Here is a 20119-nt window from a genome sequence, read left to right as displayed (position 1 = left end):
CTGATGCAAAATTACACACTGATTATTTTGAACAAACCGTGCAAACTAGATTTCATAGAGAAATAATTTAGTTTTTTAATAAATAAAATAAACCTGGGGGTGGTCCAGCAGTTATCCTGGACATCTGCTTGTTCTGACAACCAAAAAGATATGAAAAGAGATTGTGTTGCTGAGGGTATGACTCTGCCCTGTGTGTGTCGTAGGCAGTTGCATACAATTTGCTGCCTCAAAACCTGTAATTTAGTTTTTCATGTACAGGCAGCTATATTTTTCAGTCTTATACACACACATTCAACTGTCAGCGTTGTAGTAAATAAAAAGGTTTAGAGAACTTGTATTAGGTCTGTATGTGTCTCTGAATCCTGCTTCGCTCAGCAAAAACCAAATCCCCATATGACTAAAAAATGAAGGAAATGAAAAAACAAAAATAGAACAATGGACAGTGAATATTACTTGTTTCCTGAGGTTGTGAATCTGTTAAAAAAAAAAAAAAAAAATCAGTATAACAAACAGAAAGCACATTCTATTACAGTTGATTTACAAGACGACAATTTTTATTTTCTTCTTACTCATATTTAAAGCATTCTTACAAAAATACTGTTCATACAAAAATTGTTTACTAGCTCAAATACAGTCATCATCTGCTGCATATAAACACAGACACAAGGTGTGATACAGTGACCAAAGTGTGAAAGAGCCAAGTGTGAAAAAGACGCTGACCATGACAACCGATCTGGCCAAATACACATTAAACAAGTAAACCGCCAAAGTCTCAGGAACCCAACATGGAAAAATAGAACATTTACAAGTGCTATATTTGTCAGAAATCAAGACAGAGCACATGAGCTAATAAAATAAACAATTGTTTAGTGAGTTTCATATTTTACCCTCCTAAAAATGATGACACGGCTCATATGTTTCTCTATCATATAGGAGCACAATACGCCCCACAAGCAGCTACATGGTGATGGTTTGTTACTTCCTCTCAAATGTCACGACCTGATCATACAAAAGTTTCAAAATGAAAACATAACTACATGTTTATGCTTTCAGAGAGTCGAGTCATACAACGAACAGTCATTACAGCAATAGCTGCCCTACATTTGGTTCGGCTGGCATCCCACTGCTTATATGGGATTAAACAGTAGCATGTGGTGGAATGACTGTAATAATAACTGCTAGTTTTTACGTATTTGCAGTTTCTGTTTCAATTCAGCCAATGCAAGACATGAGGAATGTGTGTATTACCCAGTATTTTTGGCAGTGTTGTTACTATACATGTTATTTCATTTACTTTACCCACAAGTCTTCAAGTCAGCAAAAGCAATATTCGTCTATTGAACTGAAATAAAAACTACACCCACCTGGCTCAAAACAACACTGTATTGGTCAGATTTTGAAATGCACCCACTGAGTGAATCACAGCTGTCTGCATAAAACCTCCAGCACAGTGTTCTCCTGTGTACTGTTGTACAGGATATTGATGGACACCTCCCTGATCTCACAGTCATGGGTTTGGTCTATCCAAGACAACCTGTACTGCAGAAGAGCACACACATCAGCTTGTTGGATTTGATATCGACCATGCATATAGTGGTGAACTGGCACGCACTGCATCATTAAGCTCTGCTACAAAAAGCTAGCACATGGGAATAAGTATAATGAGAGTGGAGCAGGTTTAATGCATGCCTCTCCTAGTGTTACTGTCAAAGCTTTCAGAGTTCACCAGACGAGCTAAAATTATTTGAAATCTTTTGCACTTGAAATACATTCTGTTTTAACGGTATGTGAACAAGTAAATATCAGGAGTAGTCTATCAAGTATGTTTTTTAAAAAGTGGAACCAGTCTTGATTTATCAAAACTTTATATGAATGTGGTTTTTGGTGTCTGATATCAGACTTTCTCAAAGGGGAACAAATGTTTCTCTTGTCCCCTCTTCTCTCGTTTAGTTGTCTTCTTTTTCAATCTATTGGAGCTGCCTCCTTCCTCCTCTGTCTGTCTGTTTTGGGGCCAGGACATAGCCAGAGTCTCAGATGCCGTCTTAGCTCCAGGACTTCCACCCTCAACCACTTCCTCATCAGACGAAAACCCAGCAGTGTCACCTCCGTGAGCAAGGCTCCCCAGACCCTGGTTCTTCTTGCTGTATCGCTGTTTAAGCCTTTCTCTGATGAGGAGCCCTTTCACCAGCAGTGTCCAGTTGGAGACAGCCCTCTTTTCTTTTTTCTGGAAAGTGAAGTTAAAGAGAATATGATGTGGGGCTTTGGTGCTCACAACTTACATAACTGGTTGCAATCCAGTAGTTTCATCCAGTATCCAGTTTATTCCTGAATAACCCATGAAAGTTCTGTTTCCTATAAAAGAAAATGCATGTGTTGGCATATACACACACACACACGCACACACACACACCTCTTTCTCCTTTTGTTTCTGAAGCTCTTGTTCTTCCACCCAGGCGGCTCTGAGAACCTCCTCGTGTTCCTCACACACAATGTAGCCATCAGTCCTGACACACACACAGAAAATAAATGTTACAAACCCTATTCATCGAGAACAATGCAGTTAAACATGGAAACTAATCAGCTAATCAAGCTTTGATATCAAAACCATCTTAGCAATAAAGCCACAGTCAATTTAAAACCCGAGAAATAAGGGATCACAGGCAACACTGATACAAGTATGTGAGAGCAAACGGTAGATTATGTGTTTGCACACCAACACATAATGGAAACTTTTCACAAACCAATAAATAGAGGTCACTGACATGCGTCTGTACTGTTCATGTTCCCCTACATCATTTCATTTAACTGATCCCATCCTAGTGTGAGGTTTCTCAGTGGCATCTTACACAGCGTGTGAGTATCCCCCATGGAAGTCAAAGCCTGTGACCGCAGGGGCGGCCTCCATGTTCAGCTTCTTGGCCACGCGGTGCAGGTTGGGCAACCGGATGTGGACGCAGCCCACCGGTAGCATACAGGGCTTAAACAGGTAGACATTACCGTAGTCATTACGGGGAACCTGAAGCGAACACAGACAGACGGTGGGTAAATTACTGGACTATGCTAAGAAATTGACAAACAAAACCTTCACATATGTGGTATTCCCTATTTACATATTATTATAAATGTAAAAGCTTTGGGTTTGGTCTTATAGGTGGAAAAATAAGTTAGTTTAGTAAATTTCTGCTGATTTCGTCATTTCTAAGCACATGTTTGACTTTGTTTTTTTCTGAAATTACTGGCAATATTTGGCAAAGACAGCTACCTTCCCATCAACAGCTATTGGCGGCTGGTACTCTTCAGTCTGCCATTCTCCAAACAGAGGCAGATCATTTTCATTCTTCAGCTCAGACATCATCCTGGCCTTACGAGAGCGGTTAGAGAAACCCTTCACCATCTGACAGAGAGGGACACAGTGGCATATGGAAAATCATTCTTCAAGTCACTGACAAGAACTTCAACAATAAGTTGCTTTTCTGATAAACCCATGACTTCTGGAGCGTCACTGCAGCAAATCCTTAAAGTAGATGTCAGCGTTTCCTCTTGGCACCAAATAAAATGCTATTACCACAAGTGCATTATTATTAAACTGCAATTCAATCCATTTCAATGTTAAAGGGAAAACTATGGTGATTCATTTTGTTAAAACTGTGTTTGGTTGTTAAATGGACATAAAGTTCAATAAGGCAACTTTGACAAGGATTTCATTCTGAGCTTAAATGCGCCTGCAGATGTTTCTCCTTTTTTGGTAACATCAGTCATAAATCCTGCAAATAAAGTCAACTGAGGAGATTTGGCTCGAGGCTATAATGGGATTAAGTTAGAGAGAAACAGAATCAACAGAAAAACAAACAAAACACAGGCATGAACTGAGAGAAAACTACTGACGGATGGAAAAAGAAAAAAAAAAGCTAAATTTGAGAAAGTATGATCTCTCACTTTGTATGGTTCCTCTCCTAGTCTGACAGTTCTGGCTTCTTTGAGCCAAGTGTCTCTGGAGTGCAGGGTGTGCACACAATCCCTAGAGAGAAAGTAACACAAAAAATCTATTTATCATGCTGAAATTCTCATTCTCATCAGGGTTTTAATGATTTTATAAGTGCAGATGTGTAGGTGTATTTCATTTAGCATGAGCAGAGCCTACCAAGCATCAACTGTCAACAGCAAATCATAACCACAGCTTCATAAAAGAGTTTAAATGAGGAAACAGCACCACCAGCTGGACATTAGTGTTCACAGCCACAATTAATTCAGACACTCAGGTTCACATTTGTCGCGGCCCATTTCAGCTGATTACAGCACCTGGTCAAATTAAAAGTCGTCTTCAGAGGGGCAGAAGTCCAGACTGAGTCTGGTCTGCCTCCCACAAGATGATCTACCCTCCCAGAGCCCAGAGCCCAGAGCTCACAGTGCACTCAGGTACTTTCACTTAACTCCTGAAGTAAAACAGGTCCAAGTTTATGACTATGATACAGCTCTTATATGACCAACAAACATCAGAGGCATCTTACAAATTGAGACTTCAAAGGCTGCAGGTCTCACAGTTAGAGGAGCCTTTGAAACGAGGACAGACCTTATCAACTCATCTGTTTTTTCTTTTTTAATGTGGAGCATGAGGCCCCTGACGTTGGTCTCATGCTCATAACATATCAATAGATGACTGTCCTACTGTACTACAGACCTGGAGTATACGGGCTCTCCTCTGCAGTATCCAAGCACAGCAGCTGTCGGAGGGTAGATAGCTTCGTACTTCAGCAGATGTCTCTTTAAGGCATACAGCGGGTGGTTCTTATACTCTACTATAGAGACCGGCAAGGGTTTGTTCAGGAGTTTATTCTGGAGCTGGTTTGGCAACAAAACAAAGACAGAAGAACACAAGTGAAATCAAATGAGGTGATGCAAACGGGACAATCCTGAAAATGAATTAACTTTTCTAAACAAAAACATCCAATGTGCTTTTGTTTTAGCCTAAAATACTTTTGTTCTGCTGAAAATGATTTAAATCCCAACTATGATACATCAGTTATGAGTGCTTATAATAATTACAATAATTTTAAGAATATGGATTTGAACTTTGGTCAACTCCTCTAAGTGAATGTGTATTAAATGTCATGTACTTTCATTATTTAACTGTGAGATGTTCCAAGTGATGCTGTTGCGTGTCGGTCAGCCACATAAATGATATTTAGCTCTTTTATTTTATTCACGTTTAAAAGCTTATAGCCTGTTTTTTCTGCTTTTATACGCTGTTTCTTGCCTCATGGTGCTTAACTTTTATCTTCCAGCCTCACAATAACTGCACACAAACAGACAAGACACAGTTTAGACTAAAACATGTTTTTGAACTACTCTGAGTACTCTTAATTAAGCATGTGCAACTAATTTAGTCTCCGTCTTCCTCTCACCTCCACCTGTCTGCCTGTCTGTCTTACCTCCTTGTCCTCCTTTATGTCCCTGTTATCCTCAGGTCCCAGGAATGGCTCCAGTGTTTCCTCCCACCAGTCTTCATCCACCCGCCTCTTCCTGGATGACGTCATCCAGGTGGGGTCGTACCTTCTTCCCAGGTCCTTCACAAACCCATCCCCGTCCACTGACACTACGTATGTCACTGGTGCTGTTGCATTCTCTGAGCAGAGGTGAGGCATCCCGACACCGTGCTCCACGTCCATGCAAACCCAGGACGATCCTGTTTGCAGATATACCTCCAACCATTCGTCGTTTCCAGGCCCATCCATCTTCTTCGCACTCCTTTGCTTTGTTCTGTTATTCTGTACTTTTTCTCCTTCATCACTATCCTCCTCGTCCTCACAGTCTTTGTCTTCCTTGACCTGTTTTTTTGTTCCTCCACTCCTTCTCTTCCGAGGTGCAGTGTTCCTGTTGGTCACGTTGGCTCTGCTTTTACCTTTCCCCACCTTCTCCTTTGTCGATTTATCTTCACCCTCTGAATCCTCACTGGCTTCCTCACTTGTTAACTGAAATTCCTCCTCGTCAGTAAGTCCTTCTTCCCCTTCGCTGTTGCTCTCCTCCTTATAGCTGACCTTTGAGGCAACACTGCGGCGTTTCAGGTTCTTTGGTTTCTGTCTTCCTGATATTACAGCATTCTCCTCTTCGTCCTCATCCTCCTCCTTTACTTCTTTTTTCTTTGCTTTTTTTCCTCCTCTAGCTCCTTTGCTCTCCCTGGATCCAGCTGGTCTCTTAGTGCCAGGAGAGACCTTCGGCTCGGGGGAGTTGGTTTCAGAGGTTTTCTGGCTTGTGTCACTCTTCCCTGAGGTACCAGCAGATGTTCTTGCCCCCTTGCTCTGGAGAGAGGACTAGATTATGTACAAATTAAAAGAATCTAAAACACACATTGAAACTAAGCAATGATTAGAGCAAGTGAGTGGCTAATATCTTTAATTTCCTTAGGGAACAGAATTCGGCACCCTGATAGTACGGTAGAGTGTAGACAGATACTCAAAGGTGTGATTAGTCCAGAGGACTCTTCTAATAGATGACTAGGATGTTTTATGACTTTCAGCTGTGTCCACTAACATGACTGAGTATGAGGGTAAAGTCAGACTTCTCTGATTTCTGTAATTGCATCAATATGATCTAAAAGGATAAATCAAAGATTGTCGGTACCTTTGCTGATGGGGGTTTGAGAGGAATCGGCTGCAAAGAAAGAACTAATCGGCAAAAGAGCTGCAGAGACCTCAGGACCAACAGGAAAAGCTGCATTAAATAAAAAAACAAACAAAACAGAGATATAATTATTTATCTAATCTATTCTTCTTTTGTGGGTTGATCTAAAGGCCATTTCAGGCTTAGTAAAATAGTCTACTCTTGTTGCAGACTACCAACATGGGTCATCTCCTGGTGGTTTCTTGCTGAGAGGCTGGCCAGGCGCCTCTCCAACAGAGCCTGGGGGTCCGGACGCTCCTCACAGGGCAGACTGGGGTTGAGGGTGAATGTTGCTCTAAACCTGGAAAGGAGCAGGGAGGGAGGACAGGAGCGGAAAATTGTTTTCTATAAATTATTTCACAAACCTTTTCAAAAATTCTTTACAAAAGGTTATTTCAGACAGCACTAAACATGTTCCAACACACAAAAATGTGACGAGCACACACCATTTGAGCAGTCCAGAGAGGTAGTTTTCATCCATGCGTTCTTTGGCGACTATGGTGAAGCGAGCAGGCACCAGCGACAGAGTGACGGCCAGCAGGTCTGGTTCACTGCACAGACGGTTGCGGAACATGCCGCTTGCTATGAGGCACATGAGGTGGACCTGAGACAGCAGTCAGAGGTTAGCAGCTGACCAAACTCCCTCTGAGGTGACGTCAAATCAGGAACAAAAGACGCAGCATGAAGAAAAGCATCAAAAAGGCTAAAGAAGAACACAGATGTGTGTTTTCACCTTGTGTGTGTCTTCCAGCACGTCTTTCTTATATCGGTTCATCATGCGCCTCAGATACGTCTCAAACTCTGCCTGTTTCTTTTGCCTGGTCAATGAGAAATAATGATCATTAGAATTACAACAGATCTAAAATCAGTATTTACAAACTTGCACTTGACACTAAAACAGACAACAACTACCTTTGGTATATGCTCATATTTATGTCATTTTACCTTAGTTAATTATCATTGATTAACCTCTCTCTAATTAGAATTAGGCTCAAATACAAATAACACTTTTACATTGTACCTGGATTATAACTCTATTCATATACATGCTATATATAACCAAAAGTTCATTCTTGGTCAATTATTTAACATAATTAAATTACGGTAAATGTGATTATTTGTAAATAACATAATTAAGATGAATAGTGTTGTTTACGGTCATGCAGACATGTTCACTTACTTCTTCCTGACTTCTGGAGTCTCGATCTCAATCTCTACTGGCTGAGAGGGAAGGATGGGTTCTGGTGGTTCAACTGGACCCAGAGGCTCAGCTAATTCTGATCAACACACACATTCAGTCCAGTTTGTCACTTCTATTTCCCACTGTTATCCCAACATGCTATATCGCCTGTCAAAAACATGTTTTCTAACATTCTCATCTTTCTATATAAAATAAAAAAACGTAATCAATCAAAGTACGATCACACACAACAAGCTAATAACATTTTCATTGATCCCTCAACTTGCCTTCCACTTCCTCCCAATCGCCCTCATCTTCCTCACTGTCCTCATCCTCCTCTTCTTCTTCTTCTTCTTTCTCTGGTTCTCTGGTGTTCACAGTGACCACAGGTTTTGCTGAAGTCTCCATGTCAAAGTCGTCTTCACTGTGAGTCTCCTCCTCCTTTGCTGGTGACTGGAAGTATTTACTGGTTTTGACAGCAGTGATGTTTGTGGATGCGGAGGAAGAGGTGATTCCTGCTGCTTGTCTTGTGGAGTAACGTGACCTGGGTTTGACCTTTCGCTCAAGCTTGTCCTCTGTCTCTGTGATGCCACCGGCTGGATGACCAGAGCGGGAAAAAACAGAACAAGTTGTTAAGTAACGAAAAAGAAAGAAGCTTAAAATGATCGGTTTTGGTTTTCACTCTTCTCACTTTTTCTTGCCTTATAGAGTTCAAGTCAGGTCAAGAACCTTTACTGTCATTTTAACCACGTAGAGTAAACATAGTCAATAAAAGAACATTCCCCAGGAACCACAGTGTTACATAAAAACAACACAAGAACTATACAGGACTACGTGATACACATATCGAACACTGTGAAGTACTGTGAAGCCCTAAGCTCCATAAAGTGCATGTGTATGAGCAGATACTACATGAGTTAAAAATCCTTGTACCTTAAAGCTGCTCTGTTTGCCACTAATGAAACACCACATATACATATATATACAGATATACATTGTTTAGATGATGAAAAGTCACAACAGTACATTAGTGGTGGTGGTTGGACTCCCCCTCACAACAGAAAGCAGAAAAGTCTTATGTTCAGTAGAAACAGTAAAAAGGCTGAATAACAGAGACACAAATGTGATTGTGGTTAGTGATGGCTGAGAATGATGCAGCACTCAGGGTGTATTCAAAAAGGGAGCACACAAACAAAACACAATTCATGTTTTGATGAAGTGGAGCACAGATGTGCATCTGGGCCGACGGATCCACTCTGGTAACCATGCACATCACTCATCCACACACCTGCATGCTAGCAGCATGGGAAGTGTCTTTCTGGTGGCAACAATAACAAAACACAACAAAACAAAATAAAACAAAAACAAACAAAACGACACTGTATTTATTTCTGTATATTTAACCAATGAAAACTTTTTTGACAGGTATGAAACATATTGAATTAATTCTAATACTGGAAATAATTTACTATTCGCCTTAATTTGAATAATATGATGATGGTGCTATTTTGCTAATGAATCTCTCCATGCAAAATTGTTTTGTTTTGTCTTACATCATTGAGGAGTTTTGTCTACCGACAGTGGAACCATAATAACTGCATGTCTCATGGTTGCTGTATCACATAAACACATGGTTTTAGATAAACGTGTGTATTTGTTGACCTCACAAACACACAAAAACCCCCAGAACCAGCCAATAAGATGATGCGTTTAGGAGAATAAAGGAAAAGACAAGCTCAGTGTGGACCAACCTTTCTATAGAGATCAATACTCGTTAGTTACATCCCATTGAGTTATTGGTGCAAACTGGCCACATCCTTTGCAGGATGAGAAGTTTATTTAATAGTAAATAAAGATCGATATATCAATCCTGACTTTTCATACCTGCATCTTTCACCCTGGCTCCTGCTCTGGCCCCGCTGCTCTCTGCCTTCACCGTCCGCTTCACTTTCTTTGTCTCTGCACACTTTCTGCTCTTGGCCATGCTGCTTTTATTTCTCCCCTCAGTCACAGTCGGTCACAACAAACCCGAGGCCGTCAGACAGCTCTCCACACGGGGCTTAGTGTAAGCGCAGGGACGCTGCACTTACCCAACATTTCAACCTGCAGGCTGCAGATTTCATAACACACGAACCTGCGACCCGGTTGTTTTGGAGCCAGGGCTCTTGCGTCATATCCGCCCCCTGCTTCTTCTACGACACCGCTAATGTTGCACTTCCTTTCTTCTTGAAACCCCCAAGTGCTTAAAGCTGACACCGAAGCGCTGTATAGGAATACACAGTTTGTGTCCGAGTGTTGTAATACCACATTTTGTACAGTAAGGGGCGCTGTTGTGTTATATTAACACACGAAGCCCTGTCTGTGTCTGTTGCAGCTCCTGATATTAAAATGCCATCTCGAGCTCAGGCAGATTTTTCTGTGGCACATTAATAACTATATTCATTCTGTTTCATAGAGGAGCCACTTACACAGAGATGTGTCATATTTACACTACTTCTCAATCTTCTGTTTGAAGCATTCATGTAAAACAAATTCACACACTAACACAGAGACTGAACCAGTTTGTGCCTTTTTTTTATTGAATTTATTGTTAAAAATAAACTCACATTTCCTGTTTACTGCCACTACATGAATGCAACGTACTGAAACTAATATTTCAATTCAATCTGTACTTGTTGCTGCTTTGAACATTATATTGTTACAACTAAGAAAAACAGCACAACACATATTCACTGAAAGTGATAGATTATTCATGCTGGTTTCTGGTTACTGTCAGCACCACAGTGAATGGAAACCAGTAGCTGTTCTGAATGGAAGAAAAACAGTGATATACTTTGAATGCCTCATTTAAATGCTGTGAAAGGTGTGGAAGATGTTATGCAAACTTTACTTTAAAGTTTTGAAAAGCCAACTTTTAAAATGTCAGTGTCACAGCCCCATGAAGTTTCCTTACATGATTTTGTTATGTGAATTGTAACAGAGCAGGTGTTTGTGTCACGTCCACTTTTGTTGTGAATGCTTTCCCTTTTTAAATCTCACAGTCGGTGCATGTCAAGTAATAATCAGACAGAAAAGACAGAGCATCCAGGACTGAAAATAAGCATCACAGGCAGAGTAGCTACTTTATATTCCCACCTACATGACAGAAGCAATTGGAAAAGATTTAGATCTTGATCTATTGCTCTTTTTCTCAAATTTTAACCCATGAATGTATTTTATAGTGGGGCATCTCACTGTGATAGAAGTGTGGTATTTCTTTATTTAAGGACTAAGGACGTTGCTTTTCCAAATGTTATTTCAAATGTTTTCTGTGCAGAATGTGTCTTCAGACGCAAAGATGAGCCTCTGGGTGCTGATTCTACTCAGCTGTGGAGGTTTAAACATTTTGTTTGTTTCTTGGACTTTATGTATCACAATGTCTCAGTCACATCATTAACAAAAATAACTTCTTTTCGATTCATATCACATTTGCACAGGTTTTATCACAATACTCTCAGGAGGACATCAAGCTGTAAATTAGATTCAGATGTGACTGCTGTTATAAGCGTCAGCCTTGTCCTGGGAGTTTACTGTCTTCCACCCAGAGCATGCTGAGATCCTGTCTTCATCCCATTGGGACCCTGAATAAGAGTTAAATGATAAAAGACCATGACTGAATGAATTCTTTATCTTGTTATTTTGTGACAGGTCTGTGCGATTACCCTGAAACCAGTTCTGCCTCTTCACTCCCGATCAATTTGGTTCATTTTAGCTCAATTTAATTTTCATTCTGCACTGTTGTGATCCGTATCGATCATGTTGGGATTCTGTGGCAGATGTGTGCGTTTCACTTCAGAGAGCCGTCTGTCAGCTGATACTGTCAGACAGTTTCAGACTGACTCGCTGCAGTAGGGGCCTGATGGGACCAGGGTACATTTCTGCCCTGAGTGTGTGTATGTGTGAATCACACACCATAGATAGGCATAAATACATATCACATGCATACACATAATGACTGGATGTTTATGTGTGCAGTGCATGTGCTGTACCTCCCTATTTATGTGTGATTGTGTGACAGGTTTTCGCTTCATGGTCTCCTGAATGTTTGCATGTGCATCAAATTTCTCTCTGCGAATATGTCACTAACTAAAAGTGTATATATACATGTACAGAGTGTGTGTGTGTGTGTGTGTGAGATAACAGGGTTTGAGTCCACGGTCCAGTGTGCTGGGCTCCCAGCGCGGTGCATGGCTTCCATCCCTATATGAACCATCATTACAGTCAGATAGGAATAAAAAGCCATACAGCGCACTGAGCATTGGGAGAATTGGATTTTACAGAGCAAGGACACACACATTCATATTCACATGCATGTGTACACACACACACACACACACACACACAAATACAGATGACACATTGAAAGATATTCTGATATAAAACCCTTGGGTCCTGAAGGCTGGAAAACAGAATAAAGAATAGGCAAAGAACACAAACACCCAAAGAACTGCCGAGAGGTGACGCTGGGCCCTACATACTGGGTGTATGTGGGAACACACCATCATACCAGTCAACTGATTGATCAGAAGACAGTAAGAGTCAGACTCCTCACGAAGGACTGATGCCACCTAGTGTTGAGATGTGCCAACACATTCGACATCCATTTTTTTTATCCCGTGTTGTGTCCAAGGCAGCTGGTTTTCCAAAGATGCAGCTCTTGACTCACAATGAACAAAATGTAAGGAATCCTGACATAGCTTCAGACACCTCCATGTTTTTGATGGCATAGTAACAGAAAGTCCTTTTTGGTATTGGATTACTGCACGTCTGTCTTCTTCCTTCCCTCTATGTCCATAGCACATATTAAACTTTATCTCCTCATCACTTTCCTTCCCCTCAAAGGCTTTTCCAAAGGCACAAATAACACACATACATACATGTTGTGACAATCAGTCTACATACCTGTTTCAATGGATGTCTAACATTGAAAAAGAAAGAAAACATTTATTCATGTGTACAACATTCATTTGAAATATGTGGCATTACTTTCCTCCTTGGCATCACGTACCTGCGAATATTGGAAATACAGTTCAGATCTATATCATCTACAAGTGTTGGTCACGTTTTGTTTATTTTCAACATATGATAAACCATCCAAATACTCTAAACTTCAAAACTCCAGACTCTTTTATAGTTTTTCAGTAAATCAGATTCAAACACAGCAGTAACTGTGTTCATGGGACTGTGAAACGATCACACCTGTGCCACACAGACAAACATAAATCAAGTGTTGGTGTGAATCCAGCTATTGTGACAGAATTAAACGAGCTCCTTTGAGTTTTCCTCAAAGAAGCACCTGTTGTCCTCTGGAACAGGAGCTGCATGTTGCAGACACAGTAGATATAGAACAAGTTCTACTGATTATATTTAACCTGTGTGACAAAAACCGCCTCTAACAGTATGATTTCACTTGTCTCACAGAACAACCACCTTGACGGGAAAAGAATATAAAGACTAAGAGCAACATTTCTGCAGTGAAGGTTAAGTTTTGTGCTCCAAGTGAAACATGGAGCAATAATCCTTCTCTTCTGCCTGAAATATCCTGTTCTGTCCTGCATTCTCGGGCCTTATAAGCCCCAGGAATGATTTGGAAAAGGACTGAGAATTTGGCAAGTGGCTGCATTAAAATCAGACACCCCTTCGCCACCAGCCTCCTCCCTAAATCTCTACAAGTCTGGAGTAGATACGGTATTATTGTTTTCCACAGATGTAAAGCCTGAGAAACCATCCCTGTCGCGCTCTAAGAGGCTTCACAACTTCAAGGAGCGGATATGAAATAAATCCAATTACCTAGCTGTCAATCAAGCCGCTAATTAGTACGACTCTGGCAGACTAAGTGGTATCAAAGCTGGAAACTCAAAATAGAGACGAGAGAGACACAAAAATCACACAAAATGAGGAAATTTCGTCGCTGAAAACATAACTACCGCAAATAAACCTTATCACACGCTTCCTCACACAGGCTCTAGACGGGCTGCTGCTATTTCTGGATCGTCACCGATGAGCAACAGCAGCTTGTTAAAAAAAAAAAAAAAAGATGAAGAAGCGAGCATCCATGCATCCGAGCCGGGACACCGCGGGTCCTCCTCCCCCTCTGAGTCCGGGCTCCCCGCGTCCTCTGGCCGGGCTGTTGGTGCTCCCGAGCCCCGCCTCGTGATCCGAGCACCCAGGGTCATGTTTCAAACAGGTGGGCTCCAGGCTTGACAATTGTCCAAAATAGCACTTTGTCCCCTGCTCAGTCCTCTTGTCCAAAGAGACCAGGGTCGATGATGCTGCTGCTGCCACCGGTGGATATGTGGAGTTTGACCGCCCCTTTACGCATCTGTGCGTATTTCCATTCAGCGGCACAGGCAAACAGACAGAGGGGAAGAGTGAGAGAGTGAGAGAGAGAGAGAGAGAGAGAGAGCAGGGAGGGAGGTGAGGTGGAAAAGGAGAAAAGGAGGAGATGAAGAAGAGGAGGAGGAGGAGGTGAGGTAACAAAAACCCCTGAGTGAGGAGGAGCATATGAAAAAAGAGGGATGAGAGAAAAGAGGGAGGGAAAAAAGTGAGGAGGGGGCATCATCATACCTGAACAGGAGACCTCTCTGTGTTTATGTGTGTGTGTGTGTGGAGACAGACAGAGTGTGTGAGGGAGGGGAGGCTCATGTCGCCCCAGTGACGCGCAGTGTTAATAAAAGCCGGGTAGAGGGACTGAATGGGACTCTTTACTGTGTCATTCAAATACCGCCAGAAAGCACTTTCATTCTGCTGATAAAGTAGAGAGAGAGAGTGTGTGTGTGTGTGTGTGTGTGGTGGCATGCTGGAAAAATAAATGTGTGTGTGTTTGAGTGTGTGTCCATCTGCATCTCCATGTGTTTGCCCTCTCTCTGTGTCCCACCCCTCTGTCTCACCCTCTGTCTCTTTCATTGGCATTTACACTGCGAGCAGACAGGCAAACAGACGGCCAGCTGTACAGCCTGACCGACGGCCGATAAACAAGCACCAAAGTCAGACCAGACTAGACAGCAGAGATTAAACAAAGAAGAAGAAAAGACAAATCAAGCTACAAGCGTGTAGCTTAAGATAAGAAGACACAGGTGAGCAGGTCAGACAGGAGACTTGGACAGACTGAGCAGTAAAAAGAGGGATACAGACAAGAAATAAGACACTGACACCCTCTTTTTTAGGGAAGGAGGGAGGAAAACAAAAGGCAAGGAACCAAAAATGTCTAAGATACAGAGAGACACAGAAAGATGAAGCACCGAGGTGAAAACAAAAACGGGAAAAGGACAAGAATAAGAGAGAATTTAGGAGAAACACTTAACAGGGATAAAGTGGAAATACTTGCTCTCGACCTCCCCTTCCTCCACCTCCTCTTTTCTTCCTCCTCCTCCTCCTTCTGTTCTCAGGGGCTCGGCTGGAGTTGCATTCCAACGCGTCGCCCTCAATCCCCGTTACTCCCGGCAACGCAGTCCCTTGATCTGGACCCACGTCATGCCAGGCAGAAGAGGAGGAGGAGGAGGAGGAGGAGGAAGGGGATGAAGGTGGGAGCCTGAGGGGGCGAGTGAAAGAGGAGAAGATGAATGAGAAAACTGAAGAAGGAGAGGGTGGGAGCATCTAGGGTGAGGGGAGATGAGAGGAAGGAGAGGGGAGAGATGAGGACGGACGTAAGGGGGGACAGAAGGGAGAAGGAGGAGGATGCTGGGGGATGTTAGCAGAAGTGAGAGAAAACACAAGAGTAGAGGTGAGAGGAGGTGAAGGAGGTGACAGGGGACACAAGGGAGGTAGAAAATGCTGGTGAGACGGAGGGAAGGATGGAGGGGTGAGAAAAAAGGAGGAGCCAGCATAAGTGGGAGGCAAAAGTAGGAGGAGGAGATGCAAAAGAAAGACAGAAGTCGTAACACCCACAACCCACCCCCAGCCCTTATTCCTGATTATAATAAAATTAAAAGTAAAATCACTGTTAAGGATCATTTGCTTCTCCCGATGCCATTAAAGTCTGATGGGTTTGTCTGAACTGCCTGGTTTTAATAAGCTTCAATAAAGTAGAGTTAAATAGAGTGACAGATAAAGATGAATAGGATAATAAAGAAAACTGAGAGGTGACACAACACACATGGCTGAAATCATATTTGGAAAGCTGGGGCATATGTTTTAAAATGCTTGCACTACCAGATGGGATGGGACACGGGCCCATAAAACATCCCCGAATGTTTAGATGATCAAAGGAAGGTCAGAATAGGGTTTTTTTTTTCTCACCTGGCACAATGTTACTGTCAGAGAAATGTCATTGACATTGTCATGGTGTTTGTGCTGAATGTGAGAGTGCATGAAATGAATTTCAGGTATTTGTTGTGGAATTTCCCAATAACTCCGTCAGTGCTCGATCCCATTAAGTTTAGATAATTCGACCGTTCTCGACCTCAGCTGTCTAAAAGCCAACGATATAACAGAATATATGTCGCTTATTAAACCTACGGTGGCAGATGTTGTGGCCTCTGGATTGCAGTGGGGACACTGAAACTTTAGCTCTATTTAAACCTGCCTTTAGAAACCTTTAGACCTGCCTATTTACACATCGAGCAGAGATGGGGCCACATTATGATTCATTTGGAGTCGTGTTTCTGTACACCTGAGGAATGAATGTCCAATATCCACTCTCTTTAAGCTCCATCTGTGGCTGCGTCTGTAGCTGCCAAATACATCGAGATAATAGTTTATTAGGCACACCTTGCTAAATCTATCCAATTTTCACTTACTGCTTATACTGGCACATCCACGGTCACATGGGGCTGAAGCCAATCCCGACTGACAACGGTTGAGAGGTGGGGTACAGCCTGGTCAAATGCCATTCTATCACAGGGCTGACACTAAAGAGGCAAACAGCCTCAAATTCACACCAATTCAGTCACCACTTAACGTAATCCCAGTCAGCATGTGTTTGGACCGTGGGAAGAAGCCGCAGCACCTGGAGAGAACCCACTCAGACACAGGGAGAACATGCACTGTGATGACTTGCCAAAACTGAGGCAGTCTAATACAACAGTCCTATAATAAATCGTCCCTTCATGTTAAGCGAGACACTGAATCCAATGTATGGTAATTTGGGATGCTGCAGTCCGTGGTGCCGCTGAACTGTAATAATAGACCCTGACAGGTGTTTCTATTATTTTGTCCATCCCATTTATATAAGAAACACCTCTCTGACTAATTTAGTAGAGTTCAACAGCACAGCCTCCAGAATTAGCATACAGCTGAATCAGCACTTCACTAAAACAGTGAAGTGTAACAGAATCTGAACATTATCACCTTCAGGAAGGGAGGATTTATTGCAGGACTGTTGTATCAGACTGCGGTCGTTTCAGCAAGGTGTGCCCAATAAACTGCCAACTGAGTTCAGTAAGTCGCTACATTTGTCTGTCTGCTGTTTAGTGCTGAGCAGTTACTGTCTGCTGCCTATCAACACTAATGAGACTGATGGGCGTGAATTAAGGCAGGAAAGCTACGTCTGAACAACCAAAACAATTAGCTGAAAGACACTAAAACACTCTGCCGAGCTGAAGAGAACCGCTGAGCTGGGTAATAATTCCATGTGGATTCGCCAGTACAAGTGACCCCCTTTTCATATGCAAGAAGTCCTGTGACTGTTAAACAATATTGATGGTGGCAGCTTTAAAATAGACCTCACACTAAGGCCCTTTCCCCTTTCATTTGAAAGGAGGCTCCAAAAACCCTACAGATGGGAGGGCTTAAAATGTGCCACAGAGAGTTATCAGTCTTCAGGTTTTCACCCCAACAAAAGACTCCAGCTCTCCTTCAAGTAGAGGGGAAGAACTAGCAGCAACACCACCTGCAGACGTGATCAGATGGATGAAAACCTGCAGCCTCTGACGCTGACTCTTGCCAACTCTGAATTAAAACCATGTAAATGAGAGGAATCACCTTGGTTAGATGTTATGGCTAGAATGGAGGCCAGTAAAATATTATCAGCACTGCGGCAGTAATGTAACCAGTAAGCGATCAATAACAAGCATTTAGATTTGATCAGAATTTATTTCTCATCAAAGCTGGAAAGCCTTTAAAACAGCATTTAGACTTTAACATGACACTAAAAGTCCCTTGGAAACCTGATTATCCAAACTAAGGCATGCTGACTAACATATGTTTACTAATTATTAATCATAAAAGACAGAAGGAAGATGGATGAGAGGAGGTATGAAAATAGATGAGGCACAGGAGTGAGAAAGTAAAGAAGCTGTGAGGTGTGAAAGGACAAACAAGTTAAGGACGACAGCGAATGAGAAAATACAGGGGAGTAAACCCTAAACACAGGGGACAGAAGATGAAGCAGATGTGTTAGAACAAGATGAGATGCGAGTTTCCTTATGCCGACCACAGGCTCAGCTCCAAATGCCAAATGATGTCATTATGCTATTTCTATTATTTGATGCCTCTAACACTCCTACAGGTTTGAGCATCTTTAGGACCCACTGAGAACATAATGTACCACAGCTACAGCCCTGATGTCACGTTAAAACCCCTAAGTACTGAGGCTACTCCCAAATTAAATAAGCAACGACGCCTGTCATATTCAGCCGTGAATTACTGCACGAACTTTAACAAATTTGATTTTAGATTTCGATCTGATGATCTGCAGTTTCTGAGTTACTGTTACCATCAGAAATATTAAGAGCATAATGGTACCTGAACAAAAGAATGCAGACAGACAGACAGACAGACAGACAGACAGACAGACATTTTAAATGTTTCTTAGAGTAATAATGGACGTGTTGGAGTGCACTTTGTCTCCGTTCATCACAGCAAATTGTTGCCCTTCACAGATGAAGTGCAAATAGGAGAAACATGGCAGAGATAAGGTTGCAGTCTTATCTTAAAGGTGAGCTGTTATTTGTAATGTCAGAAGAGTAGTGTGTAGTGACAGCAGTGATGGTTTTCCCACTCTTATCACCAGCTGATCACAGCAACACAAACTCAGGACTTTACATCCTGATGTGCTGGTGTCAGGCAGGTGTTGTTTCATGATGCACAGCAAGTCAAGGGTTTCGTGTTATGAAATAACAACAGAAACCTGTTTGAAATAAAGTGAAGCTATAAACACATCGACTGGGACCGTCCTCCTACTTTGAACAGTAATATTTCTTCAAATCTGACCTGATCTGGTTTTTGTGCCTAAACTTAAGCAAAAAAACAGACTGATGGTTTTGGAAACCACAGACAAATTATGTTGTCCTGCTAATAAGGGTGTCAGATTAGAGTCAACACAATAATGAGGCTTTATCCTCTGGGGACCAATAATGTCTGTACCAAATATCATGGCAATTCATCTAATAGCAGTGGAGATATTTCAATCTGGACCAGAGTAATGAACATACAATTAGAGCAAAGCTGCTAAGGTGACAAATAAAAGTCATCTTGTGAATTGCTGCTTCAAACTCAACACCGAGAGGCGTGAAACGTGCACAACATAAACCACGCTTAAGTATTTTGCACATTTCCTTCCACTTTGTGTTTGGGTTTATAAAGGTATATGGCTCTGAACAAGACTCCTTCATTAGCACAATGCATTGACAACAGACATAAAAGGGCCATAATGTGCAGAAGGCTACTTTATGCTGTGAATGTGTGTGATCAGACAGCAGTGATGCATGATCAAGTTTTTACAGCTGTAATCAAACGTGTAGCAGTCAACCTGGAAATGATGTGAATTTTAATTTATGAGGCTCCGTAAAGAGAAATTCCCCGTGTGTTGGAGACCAGAGGCAGAAAAGCATATCTGTTTACTCTATAGAGTTTTCTCTTCAAGTAGTCTGACAAAGCGATTCTGAGAAAGAGAAGGTCAGTTCACCTCATTAGAAAGAAATAGTTTGACTAAACAGTCTTTTATGCTTTAAAATGCAGTAAATATATGTGAAAGCTTTTCAAGAGCAAATAGCTGGCGTGCTTTTTATGCTCACAAGCAGCAGAAGAAAAATTGCATGTTTCATTCAGAACGTTTACATCTACCGTTACAAACGGTAATTAGTGCAAGACCAGTGTGACAATGCAGAGAAGAAAAGAAAAGAAGGTTAGATTTGCCTTTTGATCATTGCTTTATGTGTTTGGTGCTTTGAAAAGAACAGGGAGAATTAGGTTTTTATGTTTCATACAAACTGGCTGCCACTGCTGACTGTGGCACGCTACGTGATTATACACAAAACATTAGTGGGGTAAGAGAAGGTGAGCGAGGAGAAGTGAGAAAAAATT

At 41.9% G+C, this 20119-nt stretch overlaps 1 protein-coding gene across 2 annotated transcripts; it reads right to left on the bottom strand.

Moving 5' to 3' along the window:
* Positions 1 to 532: 532 nt before the first annotated feature.
* On the bottom strand, positions 533 to 9987 carry xpc (xeroderma pigmentosum, complementation group C). 2 transcript variants are annotated; one of them, XM_026333420.1, is made up of 14 exons: positions 9722 to 9987; positions 8125 to 8433; positions 7838 to 7934; positions 7391 to 7475; positions 7104 to 7261; positions 6838 to 6958; positions 6619 to 6708; positions 5430 to 6308; positions 4679 to 4839; positions 3937 to 4018; positions 3263 to 3394; positions 2847 to 3016; positions 2411 to 2504; positions 533 to 2224 (listed from the first exon to the last, which is right to left on the bottom strand). In XM_026333420.1, the coding sequence occupies exons 1-14, from the start codon at positions 9819 to 9821 to the stop codon at positions 1895 to 1897; spliced, it is 2808 nt and encodes a 935-aa protein (XP_026189205.1). In that variant the 5' UTR covers positions 9822 to 9987; the 3' UTR covers positions 533 to 1894. The 2 variants fall into 2 exon arrangements, with proteins under 2 accessions (XP_026189205.1, XP_026189206.1); XM_026333421.1 differs by having other exon boundaries at positions 5430 to 6296.
* Positions 9988 to 20119: the final 10132 nt, after the last annotated feature.

This window comes from Mastacembelus armatus, chromosome 7 (assembly GCF_900324485.2).
Source record: "Mastacembelus armatus chromosome 7, fMasArm1.2, whole genome shotgun sequence".
In the NCBI taxonomy this organism is placed as follows: Eukaryota; Metazoa; Chordata; class Actinopteri; order Synbranchiformes; family Mastacembelidae; genus Mastacembelus; species Mastacembelus armatus.
This window is presented reverse-complemented; position numbering and strand designations above follow the sequence as displayed.

What these genes read in the sequence shown, in the direction of transcription:
- xpc (XM_026333420.1), bottom strand. Translation starts at nt 9,821, where the DNA reads ATGGCCAAGAGCAGAAAGTGTGCAGAGACAAAGAAAGTGAAGCGGACG. An exon ending in CTCTCTGGACTGCTCAAATG is followed by an intron (nt 6,959 to 7,103) that starts GTGTGTGCTCGT and finishes GCTCCTTTCCAG; the next exon opens with GTTTAGAGCAACATTCACCC. An exon ending in GGAGAGCCCGTATACTCCAG is followed by an intron (nt 4,019 to 4,678) that starts GTCTGTAGTACA and finishes CTTTCTCTCTAG; the next exon opens with GGATTGTGTGCACACCCTGC.